Here is a 21,393-nt window from a genome sequence, read left to right on the forward strand (position 1 = left end):
TACTGTTTGAATTTTTTGTTTTTACAATCAATATGTACATTTTATAATAAAACTCATTTAAAAGGAAAATGTCCAATTTGTATTTGTGAAACAGGTAGAAATTCAGAAATTGCAATCTCTTATATTGATTGTCGATAATATTAAAGTTTGCATTCTGCTTTATAGAAAGCCAGGGTCTTGCTATGTTGCTCAGGCATGAACTCCTGGGCTCAAGCAATACTTCCACCTTGGCCTCCCAAAGTGCTAGGATTACAGGCATGTATCACTATGTCTGGCCCAAACTACCATGGCTGGCCTGCACTTTCTATTTATTCTCTCTTCACTAAAGTAACAAAGTGGGAAATTAAATAGATTAGGACAAAAGAAAGTGAAACAGACTAGGACAAAAGAAAAACAAAACATATAGATCCGCCTCCTCCAATTCAGGAAAAAATATTATACTCAAGAAAAGAAAATTTTCCAAAAGCTCAAATCACAAACACCTATCTGTTAGTTTCTGTTATATCTTTATTATCATTGAACACGTGTTCAAATTTAGGGTTTCAAGGTCTCCACAAAAGATAACTATTATATATTTAGTGCAACCAGGTACAAGACAGGCTCAAAAACAAAAAAAACTGAATTGTTCATTCTAATAATAATCTACAGAATCCTTCTACATAAATTTAAAAAATAATCTCAATAGGGACATCCTAAGTAAAGGAATATCAGAGAATGTTATTATAGGTGGGCTGGCCATAAACTTGTAAAATGTAATTTTTTAGCTCTTTTTTTTATGAGATGGAGTCTAGCTCTGTCACCCAGGCTGGAATAGTGGCATGATTTCGGGCTCACTGTATCCTCCACCTCCTGCATTCAATCGATTCTCTCGCCTCAGCCTCTAGACTAGCTGGGACTACAACAGGCATGTGCCACTACGCGTGGGTAATTTTTCATATTTTTAGTAGAGACAGGGTTTAGCCATGTTGGCCAAGCTGGTCTTGAACTCCTGACCTCAAGTGATCTGCCCTCCTCGGCCTCCGAAAGTGCTGGGTTTACAGGCGTGAGCCACCATGCCTGGCCACTAGTTACTTTTTACTGTTGATATACTTAATTACAAAATGATAACTTTAAAAGGTATGGTTCTTGAACAATGACACATATATCAGAAGGTAATAATACTAAAAAAAAGATCTGTGAAAAAGCTTTCAAAATAAAAAATTCAAATATAATTTTAAAAAATGACATAGAAAAACTATGGATTTATCATGTGTAACATGTTTGAAATATCTATACATTGTGGAATGGCTCAATACAGCCAATTAATGTGCATTACCTTACGTGCTTTTCGGAAAAACCACTTAACATGTACTCAGTAACTTTCAAAATGCATTGTTGTTACAGTCACCAAGCTGTACAATAGATCTCTTGAACTCAGTTTCCTTGTCTAACCGAAATTTTGCATATTTTGACCATCTCCTCAATCCTCCACTGCCCCAACAGCCCTTGATAACCAAATTCTGTTCTCTCCTTCTATGAGTTCAACTTTTTAAGATTCCACATGTAAGTGAGATTATGCAGTATTTGTCTTTCTAAGCCTTGCTTATTTTACTTAACATGTCCTCCAGGTTATCACAGATGAAAGGATTTCCTTGTTTTTAAGCATTAAATAACTATTCCATTAACACCATTTTTAATATATTTAAATTATATCCATTTTGGAAGTAGTAACAGCATGCTTTGATGGTGGCTCACTAGAAGACACTGTATCAGAAATCCACAAATTAAGCAATTGTTTCTTATGATGTGCATCATTTTCCTGGTTGGCCTGTTCATCCAGTGACTTTCTTATACAGTTCTTTAATTCTTCGATTCCTTCTCCAGTAACTGCAGATATGGGGATGATATGTTGGAACCCTACAGTCCTCTCTGGAGTCATGTTTTTTCCAAATAAATGCAGAAAATCTAAAAGAAAGAACATAAACTAAGCAGATTTTCATTGTTTTTGAAAGTTAGTTAAAACTTTGGTTTGATTTGTGAAGCAGGGAACCAAAAACTTAGCATTTTTCATGCCTTTCTTCCCCTTTTCTCTCTAATTAAAGTTCTCAGAGCTTTGGATTTTACTATTGATTATGGTAAGGTTCTTGGCACAAAATATACTTGTTAGATGAATATATTTTAAACCAAACTAAGTATGAATAGAAGATGAATCACAAAAACGACTTACTTAAGGAAGTAATAAATTTTGTGTAGGGGGTTAAATAAGGCAAGGCAGCACTGATTCTCTGAAAGACATTTTCTGTAAAAATAGTAACATCATTTATAATTTGAGACATTCTACTTGGCCTCAGGACACTGGAGACCTCTAACTTCCCGAAAGTATAGATCATCAATGATGCTAGGATCCATACAAAAACTGAAGAGGTATTATAGAGAATTCAAGGGAAGATAATTTCAGATGAGTCCAATCTATCACCCCAAATGGGCTAACAACTGTTATATTACTTTTACCTTTTCCCTGTCACCATGGCATACTGATTGGCTGGGGAGATGGCATACTGATTGGATGGATTAACTGATATGAACTAGAAAGGCTGAACTGAAACAGATTGGTGGAAAAGACAACATGGAGCTTGCTTTCTGAGATTCAAAGGTCCCCAAGAAAGTCCAGAGAGGCTAACTCAGGATTATCACTAAAGGGCCTATATTTTATTTCACAATAGATCAGAACAACTATGGACTCCTGAGTCACCCCCACTTTTGGTACTTCCTCTGAAAATTCCCTTCTCTGCAAGATCAACTAGCAAACAGAACTAATGACCTTATAAAGCAAATGTCATTAGGAATGAAGACTATTTACTATTAGGGATTATTTATATCCCATGAGTAATTTATTAACTCAAGGACAGCTCCAACATGTAAATTACACAGGGGAAAGATTTTTGAGAGGAAAGGACCTTCTGGTGCTGTTTGACAGTCTTAGCACACTATAATCTATTTTCCCACAATTGTTACCAAGAATAAAAAGAGACATATTACTGAAAAACATGTTAGCCACATACCATACACCCTACTTTTCCTCATTTGTGCATGAGGTTCTTTACTAGACTCTGAATGAAATCATCATTGCCATAGGATACAAGGTGTTCTGAAAATGTCAATATTCAAAACTGTGGAGAATCCCTTTAAGTTACTTTACATATAGTCCAAGAAGTAAATTCCAGACAAATAAATCATTTTGGAGTCACAGCTTCTATTTTTCTGTGTCACACATACACAGGAAAAATGCAGTTCTTTTCAGAAGACTCATCCTCTTCAGAAACTATCTATAGAGTTAGTTTTGCCAAGAAACATACTTCTTTAGAACTTCTTAATTCTGTTTTTAATTTTATGATGTACAGTACTAGGGGAATGAAGAGCTTGTAAAGTATGCTAATGAAAATGAAAGACTTCACAGGGTAGATGTTGACTTTTTCCTCCTTTTATTCAAATCCCGCAAACGCTTTATGGGCCCAATTTAAGTTTTATTCTTCATGAAGCCTACCTTTTTAGTTCAAATTAATCTTTCTTTTGTCTCCTTTAATTTACTGTCCATATCAAACATTCTAGAATTTGATAATTATTATGTTACAATGTTATTTATATGTTTTGTACATTCTTTGTTCAAACGTGATTTTTAAGAGCAGAAACTGTCAGTTTTCTTTTCCACTGATTATAACAGCATTCTCTGTACATTGTAATTATTCTTTAAATTAGAATTAAATGAATAAATAGGCTTACCTTTAGGATTCTGGAGCTGGTTCATCAATTCATGGAACTTACTTTGGGCATCTGGCAAGTCCATTTTATTAACTGCCAAGAGTGCAGGTTTTGTCTGAAGTTCCTCTTTGTACAATTCCAACTCCTTTAAATCAAAAGAGAAAACCCAATAATTTTAGTATTGGTTTCTGTATAAACTACTTGTTTGGTAATTAATGACCTAGGTGATCTAAAGCCCATTCACGTCACTGAAATGCAATAAATCCCAACAACAGAAAACAAAAGGAAGAATTTCAAAAAAATGATTCTAGTTAGATCAAGTGTTAGTATGTTTTAGCTTAAATGATATCCTAGTGACAGTTGTAATTTTGTGTCTGGAGTCAAATATGGGTATCTGGACTTCACACAGATAAAATTCGGAAGTCAGTAATGATCACTGAATGTTATACCTGTAGTATTCTTGGAAAAAGTAAATGTACTTAGGAATAAATCTCTGTCGCCTTGGATTAAACAACCGTTTCTTAGATATAACATGAAAAGCACAAGTAAAAGAGTAGATAAAAGGCGGAAGCCTGCTTAAGGCTACCAACCAGGAGTTTGAGGCTGCAATGAGCTAGGATCATGCCTGCACTCTAGCCTACATGACAGTATGAGGCCCTGTTTGTAATAAAAATAAATAAATATATAAGGCTGGGCATGGTGGCTCATGCCTGTAATCTCAGCACTTTAGGAGGCTGAGGTAGGAGCATCACTTGGGCCCAGGAGTTCAAGACAAGCCTTGACAACTTAGTAAGACCTCATCTCTACAAAACACTTTAGTTTAATTTAAAAAAAGGAAAGAAAAGAATGAAACAAATGGAATTTCATCAAAATTAAAAATGTTGGGTTGTTTTCTTGCTATTGAGAGTTGTTTTGCTTCCTTATGTTTTGGATAGCAACCACTTATCAGTTATATGCTTTACAGGTATTTTCTCCCATTCCCTTGGTTGCCTCTTCACTCTGCTGATGATTCCTTTTGCTGTGCAGAAGCTTTTTAGTTTGATGCAATCCTACTTGTCTATTTTTCTTCTTGTTGCCTATGCTTTGAGGTCACATTAAAAAAAATAATTGCTCAGACAAATGTCATGGAACTTCTCTGTTTTCTTCTAGTGGTTTTATGGTTTCAGGCTTTGAGTTTATGTCTTTAATCAACTTTGAACTGATTTTTCACATGGTGTGAAATAAGGGTCTAATTTCACTTTTCTGCATGTGGAAATTCAGTTTTTTCAATACCACTTATTGACGAAGAAAACTGCCCTTTTCTTACTGTGTGTTCTAGGTTCCTTTGTTGAAAATTAACTGTAAATGCATGGATTTAATTCTGAGCTCTGGATTCTGTTTCATAGGTTTATGTGTCTATTGTTATGCCAGTAACACGCTGCTTTGATTACTATAGCTTTGTAGTAGGTTTTGAAATTAGGTAATGTGAAGCTTCCAGCTTTGTTCTTTTTTGCTCAAGATTGCTTTGGCTATTCAGCGTCTTTTGTGGTTCCATACAAATTTTAAGATTTGTTTTCTATTTCTGTGAAAAATGCCATTAGAATTTTGATACAGATTGTGCTGAATCCATAGATCGCTTTGGGTAATAGAAACCTGATTTAAAAATGGATAATGAACCTGAATTGACATTTCTCAACAACATAAAAATGACCAATATGTGAATATGTGTATGAAAAAATGTTCAACATCACGGATCATTAGGGAATGAAAAGGAAAACCACAATGAGATAGCTCCTCACATTTGGAAGGATGGCTATTATCAAAAAGACAAAAGAAAACAAGTGTTATCAAGGATATGGAGAAAGAAGAACGCTTGAACACTGTTGGGTGGGAATGTAAATTAGTACAGCCATTATAAAAAGCAGTATAAAGATTTCTCAAAAAATTAAAAATAGAACTACCAAATGATCCAGCAATCCCACTTCTGGATATATATCCAAAGGAAATAAAATCAGTATGTCAAACAGATCTCTGCACTCCCATTTTTACTGAAGCATTATTCATAATAGCCAAGACATGGAATCAACCTCAGTGTCCATCAATGGATGAATAATGAAAATGTGATATACACACACACAACTGAATACTCTTCAGCCTTAAAAAAAGAAACCTGTCATTTACAACAACATGGATGAACCTGGAGAACACTATGCTAAGTGAAATAAGCCAAGCACAGAAAAACAAATAAACTGCATAATCCCACTTATACGTGGAATCTTAAAAGGTTGAATTCATAGTAGCAGAGAAAATGGTGGTTGCCAAGGTGTTTGGGGGAGGAAGGATGGAGGGGTGTTGGTCAAATGGAACAAAGATTCAGTTAAATAGGATGAATAAGCTCTGATGACTATAGTTAATGTATTATATATTTGAAAATTGCTAAAACACATTTTAAATGTTCTCAGCACACACAAAAAAATGTAAGATGACAAATCGTGTTAATTAGCTTGATTTAATCATTTCACGATGTACACATATATCCAAATATCAATTGTACACTTTAAGTACACACAATTTATGTCAATTACACTTTAACAAAACTGGAAAATTAAATAAATAAATGTTTTTTGCCACAAAGAAGACACAAAAAATACACTGAAAAAGTGAAAAGACAAGTCACAGAAGGGGAGAAAATATTTTCAAATTATGTATCTTATTTCCAGCCAGGCATAGTGGCTCACATCTGCAATCCCAGCACTTTGGGAAGCCGAGGTGGCAGATCACCTGAGGTCCGGAGTTCAAGACCACCCTGGCCAACATGGTGAAACCCTGTTTCTACTAAAAATAAAAAATTAGACAGGTATGGTGGCACGTGCTTGTAATCCCAGCTACTCAGGAGGCTGAGGCTGCAAAATCACTTGAACTCAGGAGGCTGAGGCTGCAAAATCACTTGAACTCAGGAGGCGGAGGTTGCACTGAGCCAAGATCGTGCCACTGCACTCCAGCCCGGGCGACATCTCAGAGAAAAAACCAAAAAAAAAAAAAAAAAAAAAAAAAAAAAGAAGGGACTTATCTCCAAAAATATAAAACATGCTTACAACTCAACAATTAAAAGACAAATAATACAAATAGTAATGCACACAGAATCTGAACAGACTTTTCTCCAAAGACACAAAAATGGCTAATAAGCACATAAAAACATTCTTAGCATCAGTAATCTTAAGAGAAATGCAAATAAGAACTATAACAAAATACCACTGCACTCCCACTAGGATGACTAAAGTAAAAACGACAGACAATAACAAGTGTTGACATTTATGTGGAAAAATTGGAACTCTCATACATTGATGGTGGGACTGTAAAATGGCACAATGGTGCTACCAATTCGGAATAGTTTGGCAGTTCCTCAAAATGTTAAACAAATAATTACCATCTGATCCAGCAATTCCACTCCTAAGTATATATCCAAGAGAAATGAAAACACGTCTATACAAAAACCTGCACACAAATGTTCACAGCAGTATTAATCATTATAGACAAGAAGTGGCAAATCAAATAGGATCTATAAAGTCCTGGAGGTAAGCAACATCATGTTGTCAGCTATGAGAGAAATCACATGGTTGAAATATAGCATCTAGGGGACAGGGTTACGGAGGACTGCTAGGCAGGGGCCCAAATTTGCAGATTTCATAAATCATGCTCAGGTTAGACTTTAACCTAACAGCTATGGGGGTCCATCAAAGTGTTTTAGGCAGGGAACATCAGCATCAGCTTGGTGCTTTTACAAAGATCACTCTAGCTGCCATATAAAAAATGGACTAGAGAGAAGCAAGGCAGGACACAGGGAGACTGGACACGACCAGATTCAATATTCCAGTAAGAAGGACTGATGATTATAACAGTGTAGATGAAGACAAGAGGATGGATTTCAGAGAGATTTAGGATTAAAAACTGACAGCACTTGTGTAGGTGGTGAGAAGAATCAGTGTATCACATAGCTCATACATTCACTAAGTTATGGGGATGGCTGAAAAGTTTTTTAAAAGTTTACTTTTATCTATATTAAGTTTAAGTGACTAACGGGACATCCAAACAAAGAAGACGTCCAATGGGCATCTGGTATAAAGAACAACAAAAGCTGGGTGCGGCGGCCCACACCTGTAATCCCAGCACTTTGGGAGGCTGAGGCAAGTAGATTACCTGAGGTCAGGAGTTCGAGACCAGCCTGGCCAACACGGTGAAACCCCGTCTCTACTAAAAATACAAAAATTAGCCAGGCGTGGTGGCACACGCTTGTAATCCCAGCTATTTGGGAGGCTGAGGCAGGAGAATCACTTGAGCCTGGGAGACAGAGAGAGCTGAGATCATACCACTGCACTCCAGCCTGGCAGACAAAGCAAGACTGTTTCAAATAAAAAAAAGAACAATGAAAAGATCTAGGTATCAGCTACAGATCTGGCAGTTATCAGTATTATTAATCGTAACTAAAGCAATGAGAGTGGGTAAGATTGCAAAATAAGGTTAGGACAGAACTTTGAATAATGTTACTTAAAGGATGAGGAAAAAAAAGAGCCTAAAAAGTAGACTGAGAAATACTGTTAAGAGTAGAAATAGAACCAGAAGATTACAGGTCACAAAACTAAGAATGAGAAACAAGAAGAATTAGACAACGTGCCAAAGCTGAAGCAAGATAAAAGTCTGGGAAAGTATGTAATAGGGATTTGGAAGCCCAGGAGTATTTTGTCCATTGCAGTAGTTTGAGGAGTAAACAAATGTAGAGGAACTGGAGACAACAAGTTTAAGTAATTCTTTAACTGACATCAAAGCTTTAAAGGCAGAGTATGTATAGACTGTAATTATGTTATTTCATATAGTCTTATATTCCTACATATTAGACCAAATACAGAACACAGTAAAAAGAAAACCTACTTTTGTAAGTAGTATTATGGTTTCAAAAGCAGTTCTGTATTGAGTGTGAGAAGAAAGCTGAAATCCAGAAATATCAACCTAAAAAAAGAGAAGGAAAGAGACAGCCTTTAACATAAGAATAGCTATACATTTCTATATTTTAATATGTTTTACTCTCTCAAGCTAAAAACAATTTCTCTGTACTCTACTTGTTATTTAGTAATTCAAAATAAGTAACGGAAACAGAGATGTTAAGATAACTTTAATTATGCTGATAAAATTACAGTCATTAATAAAAAACTAGGATAAGACAATTTGTATGAATAAAGACAATCTCATATATAACTCTAGCACCATCAATGAAGAATGAAAGAGATACTATGATACTATATAATACAGTAGTATGTTGGAACTCTTAAGGAAATACATGTTGGCAAGTATGGCCAAACTTACATATGATATAGTAAACAATGTCACTTCCATCCCCGTATTATAAAAGACTTAGTGGAGTAACATATGCTACCACTTTCTTATTTATAAAAAAATTCTTAGAAAAACTAAATTCATTGGTTTTCAATTTATTTGAACATCACCACATTAGTATGCATATGACTTACAACAAAAAGTAGTTGTCTAGTTCTTTCTATATGCTTGAGGAATTTGTGGCCCATTCCTTTGTTCATATGTGCTCCTTCTATTAAACCCGGAAGATCAGCTACTGATATCTAATACAAAGTTACATGGTTAATGAAAAAGGAAAATGTATGAAAACCATAAGTTCAATTACATCCAAAAATTCTCAAGATATTTCAAATATAAACAGTTCCTAACTTATGATTACCACTAAATCTTTGAAAAGTCAAGATACTATAAAAGCAAAATTAATGTACAGTATTAAGAATTAAAATCTTGTTATCAGATATTAGAGTCCCATATTTACTATCAATCTAATAATCGAGGAATTTTATAGATTAGTTTAACATTTATTTATTATTATTTTAGAGACAGGATCTTGCTGTCACCCAGGTTGGAGTGCAGTGGTGTGACCATAACTCACTGTAGCCTCGAGCTCCTGGGCTCAAGCCATGTTCCCACCTCAGTCTCCCAAGCAGCTAAGATGCCAGGTGCGCACCGCCATGCCCAGTTAACAAAAAAAATTTTTGTAGAAACAGGGTCTCGCTATCTCGCACAGGCTGCTCTCAAACTCCTATCCTCAAGTGATCCTCTCACCTTAGCCTTCCAAAGTGCTGGGATTACAGGCGTGAGCCACCACACTAATCCCTAGTTTAAAATTTATTTGTAATGTCCTAAATGGTATTGTCCAATATGAACTTTTCATAGAATTTCAACCTTTACACTCTGAATTCATACAAGTTTACAAAGATATTAATTCAGCAGACATTTACCAGGTACAGCTCTGCATTTTAAATTCAATTTGTAAGGATCTGGCACCACTGTTCCTTTTCTGTTCATATTATACTAGCAGGATGATCAACCATTCTCACAAAGTATTAGGTTGGCGTAAAAGTAACTGTGGTTTTGGCATTATTTTTAACAGACTTTACTATATTAATAGAGGTGTGATTCTCCTCACCTGTTCTTTGTAGTGCCATGTTTGTTAATGCTTCACATTTTTGTAGGTCATTATTGTTTTTACTTAAGCAAATCTCATGGCATTACATGAGGAGCAGAGCTCTATCATCTAGAAGTTCATTCACCTGAGCATGCTTCCTTGTCACCTAGTCATCATCTCATCTTGTTCCAGTATTCAGGTAAGATCAGTCAGGTGAAACAGTATTCGACAAACCCGAGTTGTAGTTGTGGCTCTCCTACTTTCTTCTACTTTTGGCCATTACTTTTAATGGCCAAAACCACAGTTACTTTTGCACCAACTTAATACAAGAATACAGTTTCCTAGACTCCTTTTAGAGGGAATAATAATTATTAACCATCATTCTACATTTGTGGGTTTTTTTTTTTTCTTTTTTTTTGAGAAAGAGTCTCGCTCTGTCGCCCAGGCTGGAGTGTAGTGGTTCAATCTCAGTTCACTGCAAGCTCCACCTCCCGGGTTCATGCCATTCTCCTGCCTTAGCCTCTGGAGTAACTGGGACTACAGGCACTTGCCACCATACCCGGCTGATTTTTTGTTGTTGTTGTTGTATTTTTGTATTTTTAGTAGAGATGGGGTTTCACCATGTTAGCCAGGATGCTCTCAATCTCCTGACCTCGTGATCTGCCCACCTCAGCCTCCCAAAGTGCTGGGATTACAGGTGTGAGCCACCACGCCCGGCCACACTTGTGCTTTTCAAACCTCACTGTGCATCATAATCATGTAGGGAACTCTTAGAAGCTACAAATGCCCAGGCCCTACCCCCAAGAGATTTAGTTTCAAATCTCTGGGGCCTAAGCATCACTTATCATTGCTGTTCTTAGACCACCCAGATAATTCTGAAGTGCAATAAAGAATGAGAGGCAGTACTCGACATCCCCTGCCCAGTGTAGATAAAGAATTCAGGGTTTTAACGGAAGCTGACAAAGCAGCATGCATAACAGAAGTCTCATGTCCTGAAATTTCCTCTACTGATTTCTCTTAAAAATTAGGTATAAACGATGTTCTCTTTTCCTCTAAATATTGTTCTCTCTATTCATATTATCCTATATTTAATACAATTTTACTTACATTTAACATTCTATAACTGAAGTTTTATATTTTAATGTTATATCACTATTATAACGGCATATAATTTTTTAATGTTTCTTTAAATTACATCATAAAACTATATGAACCTATATTGATGCACCGTTAGCACCCAAAGTCTATACTTTACATTGTTTGATTCTTGATGCTGTACATTCTATGGATTTTAACAAACGTATACTGTGTCTACCATTACAGCAACAATATTATACAGTATCATACTTTACTATACATATCATACTTTATAGTATATCCTAAAAGTTCTCCGTACTCTGCGTATTCATCTCTCCTTCCTCCCTAACCCTGGCAGTCATTGATTTTACTGTCTCCACAGCTTTGCCTTATCCAGAATGTCATATAGTTGGAATCATACAGTCTTTTCAGATTGGCTTCTCTCAGTAATATGCATTTAAGGTTCTCCTAGATCTTTTTGAGGCTTGATACCCCAGTTCTTTTTAGAGTTGAATAATAATCCACTGTCTAAATATATACCACAGTTTATTTACCCATTCACCTACTGAAAGATATCTTGGCCAAGGTTTGGTAATTATAAATAATGCTGCTATAAGCATCCATGTGCAGACTTCTGTGTGTGCATAACTTTTCAATGTACAAGGGTAAATGCTAAGGAGCACACCTACCAGATTGTACATTATATTTTAAATATTGTTACTTTCCTTTTTTAAATTTATTCTAATTATGCAGAAGATTCACAGTTGTTACTTATGAAGGAAAAATGAATTTTAATAGCTGGTTGAGACCAAAACTCTATTAAAACTTTTTTTTTTTTTCAAAAAAAGAAAGTTGGAATAAAATTATTACCACGAACTTTAGAGAGTATTTTTAAAAAATGAAGAAAAATAATCCAATATAGTAGTAAAAGGAAGACTTGCAATAAGAAGAAACCAAGACCAAGAAGACATAATGTTGTAGGGATAAACTGGACCTAACCTTTGCAAGAAGAAATTAAATATTTTATTATGATAGTGCTCAGAATTAATCTGACCAGTTTCACTTATAAACAAAATCTTGTTACCTTTTCTCCCCTAACACCACAGAAACAGGCAAATACTATAAAATCCAAGTAAGTACCAAAACCAAGTCCTCTGACTTCTAATATAGTGTTTTACTTTAAAAACACCTACCTGTTTGAAATCACGGTACATAATCTTTCCAAGTTCAGGCTTTAATGTTGTAACTAAAAGAAAACATAGCAATAAATTAAGAGTAGAATTTATTTTAGGGCTGGTACTCTCAAAACTGTCTTGGCATTATGCGTGGAATAAACAATACTTCAATTCAGATTTGCTCTAATTTGCTAAAATGGAAACTATTATTATCTTTGCTATTTAACATGTACTTGGAGGGCCAAGTGTTGTGGCTCATGTCTGTAATCTCAATGCTTTGGGAAGTCAAGGCAGGAGGATCATTTGAAGCTAGGAGTTCAAGATGAGCCTGGGCAGCACAGTGAGACCCTGTTTCTACAAAAAATTTAAAATTAGGCAGACATGGCAGTGCACTTGTAGTCCTAGCTACTCCAGAGGCTGAGGTGGGAGGACTGCTTGAGCCCAGGAGTTCAAAGTTGCAGTGAGGTATGATGATCATGCCACTGTACTCCTGCCTGGGTGACACAGCTAGACCCTGTCTCTAAAATAAACAAACAAATAAATGAATAAATAGTATTTGGAAAAAGACAAATACAGATTTTTATCATCTGCATAGGCCTAATGTAATTACTGAACCTCAACGTTCTTCTATTGCACTTTAAGGTATGTGATAGACGTTCAGGAGGGTCAGATATTAGGTTTCTATCACTGGATCTGTGGGTGAAATTTTTCTAGTTCCTTCTCATTCAGTTATCCTCTAGTTCCTTCTCATTGTTATCCTTAAGCCTCATCAATCCCACACTAGCCTCTTTCCTATGACTAAAAGCTTTTCCTTCTCAAGTCCTACATATTATAACAAATATTGGCCTTGTTATTTATAGCAATTAGCCCAAACTTCACTCTACTTCGTCACAGTCTAATTTTAGAACGGCTTGATTTATTTTCCAAGTTAATGGCATTTTCTGTCCTTTTAATGATGGCAGAGATCTTATCATACTCATTACTTTTAACCAAAGCTTCTTTTATATCTCATCTAGCTACCACAAGAGCCTACTAACTGGTTTTCTCAGACCCCTTCATGTCCCATGCCAATCCATTTTCTATATTATAGGCGAAGATCTCCGTGAGGAGCAAACTTAAGCATTTTATCCCTTGCTTAAATGCTTCCAATTGCTCTTAAGATACAAAAATCAAATACAGCCTAAACAGTCTATGTGACATGCTCTCTTACACCTCCAGGCTCATCTCGATTCTTTCCCTTACTTCATGTTCTCTAGACACACAAATCTATTTCCTCTGATTAAAGATCCTTCACCCTCCACTCTATTTTACTAATTAACTTGTAATTATTCCTCATGTATCAGTCCAAAATCACACATCCTTAAGGAAGCCTAAAGCAGTCATCTACACTCTTTCATAGTATCCTTTTATATTCCCTTATATTTATCAGTGATATATATGCCTTACTCCAGTAGTCTAAAAACTCAATAAAAGTCAAAATAGGAGCTGTTTCTGTTTATCAGTCTTTGTAATCCCAGAACCTAATATGGCTTCTAAAAATAAGTATCTGCTAAATGAATGGAAGTACTCAACGCAGTCTTCCTCGTACTTATCACAGTGCCTGATAAAGGGTAAGTGGTTCATAAAATCCTAACTAAACCAAATAAACTACTATGCAACAGAAAAATAAATGCAATAAAGTGTCTAACCTGTTTAAGAAACTTTGCTGAGGGGTACAGAGGTTTCAAAGATCAATGGAAAATATGGCTGGGGAGGGTGGCTCACGCCTATAATCCCAGCAATTTAGAAGGCCAAGGTGGGAGATCACTTCAGCCCAGGAGTTCAAGACCAGCCTGGGCAACATAAGGAAACCCCTGTCCCTGCCCTGCCCCTCCCCCCGCCACACACATACAAAATTAGCTAAGCATGGTGGCACACACCTGTAGTCCCAGCTACATGGGAGGCTGGGGCAGGGGGATGGCTTTAGCCTGGGCTGCAATGAGCCATGATCATGCAACTGCACTTTGGCCTGTGCAACAGCACTCTATCTGCCAAAAGTTTTCCAACTAAGGATACCCTCAGAGTTGTCATTTTATTCATTCTCAGAGAAGTATTAGTCTTTAAAAGTTTACCTCCACTCATTAAAATATACAATCAAATTATACTTACATGCGTAATCTGCGATTGCAGGTTTTGCATGAGAAACACAACTTAGCAAAGAGGATTTTCCAGCATTTGGGAATCTGAAACAAGAATATAGAATTATACACAAATGTCAATATTATTATCTCTGAATTCCTAACAATTCAAGTAGTCTTCTTGAATATATTTGGGATTAAAAGTAGAATATAAATGTATTATAAATAATCTTGAAAAACTTGAGAACATACACTTGCAAAAAAGGTAAAGATAAATTCATGCTGGACCCTGAAGATGTTTCAGTACTGAAAGTGTATAATAATTATTCTAATTATGATTTAAAAATAAAAACCTGTTGGAAGTCATAGAAAACCAGAAAGAAATTAAAGAAAAAAAAGAAAAACACCTGCAACTTACTATCTCCAGCTAAACACTGACAAAATATTACATTGTCTTGTAAACTGCTTTAAAAAAAAATTTTTACAGAAATTTTCAAACATATATATACAAAAGTAGAGAGGTGTAATGAATTCCATTTAGCTATCACCCAGCTTCAACAAATATTAATACATTGGCAATACACTTCTTAAAATTTGATTTGAATAGAAACCCAAATAAGGTCTGTACGTTACAAATACCTGATGTGTCTCAAATCTCTTTTCAAGCTCCCCCTTCCATCTTGTTTCCCATCTGCAATTTTATTTTTAAAGAAACTGGGTCATTTGTCCTAGAGTTTCTTTTCCGAAGTCTTCATTTTTCTACTGGCACCTACATGGACACTTAACATGCTCTTTTTCCCTGTATTTTCTGTAAAAAATTTGCAGTTGTTACAGAGTCTTAACCATGTTCAAGTTTTAATATTTTTTTGAAGGAAGCAGGGGAAAACTACTTTATAGTTGGTTGGCCTACTCTCTAAACTGAATAATATAAGGTGAACACTTTTCAGTGGTGAAGTGTAGTTTACTTAACTAATTTCCTATTGACAGACATTTACGTTGTCTACAATTTTTCACTCTAAATAACACTGTAAAAAATACGTATACAGATAGACACTGTTAATAGTCATTTCTGGGTGGTGGAACTCATAGACACCTTTTTCTTTATGCAAACAAGTGTGTATTATTTGTTTTTTTTCTAAACAACTTTAAACAATGCAATGACTATGTTTAAACCTTTGCAACTTTTTTTCATCTTTTCATGGCTTAATGGCTCATATCTTTTTTTTTCTTTTTTCTTTTGAGACGGAATCTCGCTCTGTTGCCCAGGCTGGAGTACAATGGCACCATCTCAGCTTACTGCAAGCTCCGCCTCCCGGGTTCCCGCCATTCTCCTGCCTCAGCCTCCCGAGTAGCTGGGACTACAGGCGCCCACCACCATGCCTGGCTAATTTTTTTTGTATTTTTAGTAGAGACGGGGTTTCACCATGTTAGCCAGGATGGTCTCAATCTCCTGACCTCGTGATCTGCCCGCCTCAGCCTCCCAAAGTGCTGGGATTACAGGCATAAGCCACTGAACCTGGCCTATTTCTTTTAATGTTGTTATTTCAATAGCTTTACAGGTAAAAGTGATTTTTTTGTTGTTGTTACATGGACAGATTGTGTACTGGCAAAGTCTGGGATTTTAGTGTACCCATCACCCAAGTAACATACATTGTACCTAATAGGTAGTTTTTCATCTCTCACAGTCCTCCTATCCTCCCTGCCTCTAAGTCTCCAATGTCCATTATACCACTCAGAATGCCTCTGTGTACCCACAGCTTAGCTCCCACTTATAAGTGACAATATGTGGCACTTGGTTTTCCGTTCCTGAGTTACTTCCTTAGGAAGATATCCTCATTCTTTCTTATGGCTGAGTAGTATTCTATGGTGTGTGTATATCTAGATACACACACACATACACACTCAATTTTCTTCATTCACTGGTTGATGGGCACTCAGGTTGATTCCACGTCTTTGCAATTCTGAATGATACTGTGATAAACACGTGTGCAGGTATCTTTTTGATATAATGACTTCTTCTCCTTTGGGTAGATATCCTGTAGTGGGACTGCTGGATGAAATGATATTTCTACTTTCAGTTCTTTGAGAAATCTCCATACTGTTTTCCATATAGGTTGTACTAATTTACATTCTCACTCACCAGTGAATTTTAGTGTACCCATCACCCAAGCAGTGTATACTGTACGCAATAGGTAATTTTGCATCCCTCACTGCCCTTCTATCCTCCCTCCCATTGAGTCTCCTATCCTCCCTCCTTCTAAGTCTCCAATGTCCATTATACCACTCCGTATGACTTTATGAGCGTAAAAGTTAAGTTCCAAGATGGCCAAACAGGAACAGCTCCGATCTGCAGCTCCCAGCGAGACTGACGCAGAAGATGGGTGATTTCTGCATTTCCAACTGAGGTACCTGGTTCATCTCATTGAGACTGGTGGGACAGTGGGTGCAGTGCACAGAGGCCGAACCAAAGCAGGGTGGGGCGTCGCCTCACCCGGGATGTGCAAGGGGTTGGGGGATTTCCCTTTCCTAGCCAAGAGAAGTCGTGACAGTCTGTACTGGAGGAATCGTACACTCCTGCCTAAATACTGTGCTTTTCCCCCAGTCTTCGCAACCGGCAGACCAGGAAATACCCTCCTGTGCCTGGCTCAGCGGGTCCCAAGTCAGTGGAGCCTTGCTGACTGCTAGCGCAGCAGTCTAAGACTGACCTGCCATGAGCTGCAGCTTGGCAGGTGGAGGGGTATCCGCAATTGCTGAGGCTTGAGTAGGAGGTTTTGTGCTCACAGTGTAAACAAAGAGGCCTGGAAGCTCAAACTGGGTGGAGCCCACCACAGCTCAGCAAGGCCTACTGCCTCTCTAGATACAACCTCTCTGGGCAGGGCATATCAGAACAAAAAGCAGCAGACAGCTTTGGCAGACCTAAACGTCCTAGTCTGACAGCTCTGAAGAGAGCAGTGGTTCTCCCAGCATGGCGTTCAAGCTCTAAGAAAGGACAGACTGCCTCCTTAAGTGGGTCCCTGACACCCGTGAAGCCTGACTGGGAGATACCTCCCAGTAGGGGCCAACAGACACCTCATACAAGTGGGTGCCCCTCTAGGTTGAAGCTTCCAAAGGAAGAATCAGGCAGCAATATTGGTTGTTCTGCAGCCTCCACTGGTGATTCCCAGGCAAATGGGGTCTGGAGTGGACCTCTAGCAAACTCCAACAGACCTGCAGCTAAGAAGCCCAACTGTTAGAAAGAAAACTAACAAACAGAAAGGATTAGCATCAACATCAACATCAACAAAAAGCACATCCACACCAAAACCCCATCTGTAGGTCACCAACATCAGAGACCAAAGGTAGATAAAAACACAAAGATGTGGGGGAAACCAGAGCAGAAAAGCTGAAAATTCCAAACACCAGAGAGCCTCTTCTCCTCCAAAGGACTGCAGCTGCTCGCCAGCAAGGGCACAAAACAGGACGGAGAATGAGTTTGATGAATTGACAGAAGTAGGCTTTGGAAGGTCGGTAATAACAAACTTCACTGAGCTAAGGGAGCATGTTCTAACCCATAGCAAAGAAGCTAAACCTCATCTAACCTGAAAAAAGGTTAGATGAATGGCAAACCAGAATAAACAGTGTAGAGAAGACCTTAAATGACCTGATGGAGTTGAAAACCACAACACGAGAAATTCGTGACGCATGCACAAGCTTCAATAGCCGATTCGATCAAGTGGAAGAAAGGGTATCAGTGATCGAAGATCAAATTAATGAAATAAAGTGAGAAGACAAGATTAGACCAAAAAAAGTAAAACAAACAAACCAAACCTCCAAAAAATATGGGACTATGTGAAAAGACCAAATCTACGTCTGATTGGTGTTCGGTACCTGAAAGTGCGAGAATGGATTCAAGTGAGAAAACACTCTGCAGGATATTATCGAAGAGAAATTCCTCAACCTAGCAAGGCAGGCCAACATTCACATTCAGGAAATACAGAGAACACCACAAAGATACTCCTCGAGAAGAGCAACCCCAAGACACACAATTGTCAGATTCACCAAGTTTGAAATGAAGGAAAAAATGTTAAGGGCAGCCAGAGAGAAAGGCTGGGTTACCGACAAAGGGAAGCCCATCAGACTAACAGTGGATCTCTCGGCAGAAACCCTACAAGCCAGAAGAGAGTGGGGGCCGATATTCAATATTCTTAAAGAAAAGAATTTTCAACCCAGAATTTCCTATCCAGCCAAACTAAGCTTCATAAGTGAAGGAGAAATAAAATCCTTTACAGACAAGCAAATGCTGAGAGATTTTGTCACCACCAGGCCTGCCTTGCAAGAGTTCCTGAAGGAAGCAGTAAACATGGAAAGGAACAACCGGTACCAGACACTGCAAAAACATACCAAAATGTAAACACCATTGACGCTACAAAGAAATTGCATCAATTAACGGGCAAAATAACCAGTTAATATCATAATGGCAAGATCAAATTCACACATAACAATATTAACCTTAAATGTAAATGGGCTAAATGCCCAAATTAAAAGACACAGACTGGCAAACTGGATAAAGAGTCAAGACCTATTGGTGTGCTGTATTCAGGAGACCCATCTCATGTTTAAAGACACACATAGGCTCAAAATAAAGGGATGGAGGAAGATCTACCAAGCAAATGGAAAGCAAAAACAAAAAAAGCAGGGGTTGCAATCCCGGTCTCTGATAAAACAGACTTTAAACCAATAAAGATCAAAAGAGACAAAGAAAGCCATTACATAATGGTAAAGGGATCAATTCAACAAGAAGAGCTAACTATCCTAAATATGTATGCACCCAATACAAGAGCACCCAGATTTATAAAGCAAGTCCTTAGAGAGCTACAAAGAGACTTAGACTCCCACACAATAATAATGGGAGATGTTAAGATCCCACTGTCAATATTATATCAATGAGACAGAAGGGTAACAAGGATATCAAGGACTTGAACTCAGCTCTGGACAAATTGGACCTAACAGACATCTACAGAACTCTCTACCACAAATCAACAGAATATACATTCTTTGGCAGGGTGCGGTGGCTCAGGTCTGTAATCCCAGCACTTTGGGAGGCCGAGGTGAGCGGATCACGAGGTCAGGAGATCGAGACCATCCTGGTTAACACGGTGAAACCCCGTCTCTACTAAAAATATAAAAAATTTGCCAGGCATTTTTTTTTTTTACAAAAAAAAAAAAAGAAAGAAAGAAAAAAAAAGAATATACATTCTTCTCAGCACACTGCACTTATTCTAAAATTGACCACATAATGAGAAGTAAAACACTCCTCAGCAAACGCAAAGCAACAGAAAACACAAGAAACTGTCTCTCAGACCAGTGCAATCAAATTAGAACTCAGGATTAAGAAACTCACTCAAAACCATACAACTACATGGAAACTGAACAACCTGCTCCTGAATGACTCCTGCGTAAATAATGAAACGAAAGCAGAAACACGGATGTTCTTTGAAACCAATGAGAATACAGATATAATGTATCAGAATCTCTGGGACACATTTAAAATAGTGTGTAGAGGGAAATTATAGCACTAAATGCCCACAAGAGAAAGCAGGAAGGATCTAAAATTGACAATCTAACATCACAATTAAAGAACTAGAGAAGCAAGAACAAACAAATTCAAAAGCTAGCAGAACGCAAGAAATAACTAAGATCAGAGCAGAATTGATAGAGACAGAGACACAAAATACCCCTAAAAAAAAAAAATTGAATCAAGGAGCTGTTGTTTTTTTTTTTTTTTTAAATCAGCAACACAGATAGACCACTAGCAAGACTAATAAAGAAGAAATGAGAAAAGAATCAAATAGATGCAATAAAAAATGATAAAGGGGATATCACTACTGATTCCACAAAAATACATACTACCATCAGAGAATACTATAAATAATTCTACGCAAATAAACTAGAAAATCTACAAGAAATGGATAAATTCCTGGACACATACACCCTCCCAAGATTAAACCAGGAAGAAGTTGAATCTCTGAATAGACCAGTAACAGGCTCTGAAATTGAGGCAATAACTAATAGCCTACCAACCAAAAAAATCCAGGACCAGGCGGATTCACAGTCGAATCTATCAGAGGTACAAAGAGGAGCTGGTACCATTCCTTCTGAAATGATTCCAATCAATAGAAAAAGAGGGAATCCTCCCTAACTCATTCTATGAGGCTAGCATCATCCTGATACCAAAGCCTGGAAGAGATACAAAAAGAAAAAAAAAAGAGAGAAAGAATTTTAGGCCAATAATCCTGACGAACATCGATGCAAAAATCCTCAATAAAATACTGGCAAAACCAAATCCAGCAGCACTTCAAAAAGCGTATCCACTACAATTAAACTGGCTTCATCCCTGGGATGCAAGGCTGGTTCAACACACACAAATCAATAAACCTAATCCATCACATAAACAGAAGCAAAGACAAAAACCACATGATTATCTGAATAGATGCAGAAAAGGCCTTTGACAAAATTCAACACCCCTTCATGCTAAAAACTCTCAAGAAACTAGGTATCAACAGAATGTATCTCAAAATAATAAGAGTTATTTATGACTAACCCACAGCCAATCTCATACCGAACAGGCAAAAACTGGAAGCATTCCCTTTGAAAACCAGCATAAGACAAGGATGCCCTCTCTCACCACTCCTATTCAACATAGTGTTGGAAGTTCTGGCCAGGGCAGTCAGGCAAGAGAAAGAAATAAAGGGTATTCAATTAGGAAAAGAGGAAGTCAAATTGTCCTGTTTGCAGATGACATGACTGTATATGTAGAAAACCCCATCGTCTCAGCCCAAAATCACCTTAA

General features: G+C 37.3%; 1 protein-coding gene across 2 annotated transcripts in view; it reads right to left on the reverse strand.

The window, feature by feature from the left end:
* Positions 1–1,329: 1,329 nt before the first annotated feature.
* The window catches only part of GTPBP10 (GTP-binding protein 10 (putative)), a 35,548-nt gene continuing 15,484 nt past the window's right edge, over positions 1,330–21,393 (reverse strand). For both annotated transcript variants that reach the window (XM_011996014.1, XM_011996013.1), the window contains 6 exons: positions 14,596–14,669; positions 12,466–12,518; positions 9,240–9,347; positions 8,644–8,721; positions 3,760–3,883; positions 1,330–1,944 (listed from right to left, as the gene is read on the reverse strand). In XM_011996014.1, coding sequence (XP_011851404.1) covers positions 1,682–1,944; positions 3,760–3,883; positions 8,644–8,721; positions 9,240–9,347; positions 12,466–12,518; positions 14,596–14,669 — 700 coding nt within the window. In that variant the 3' untranslated portion in view covers positions 1,330–1,681. The remainder of the gene's footprint in view (positions 1,945–3,759; positions 3,884–8,643; positions 8,722–9,239; positions 9,348–12,465; positions 12,519–14,595; positions 14,670–21,393) is intronic.

Source organism: Mandrillus leucophaeus, unplaced genomic scaffold (assembly GCF_000951045.1).
Source record: "Mandrillus leucophaeus isolate KB7577 unplaced genomic scaffold, Mleu.le_1.0 Scaffold50, whole genome shotgun sequence".
Lineage (NCBI taxonomy): Eukaryota > Metazoa > Chordata > Mammalia > Primates > Cercopithecidae > Mandrillus > Mandrillus leucophaeus.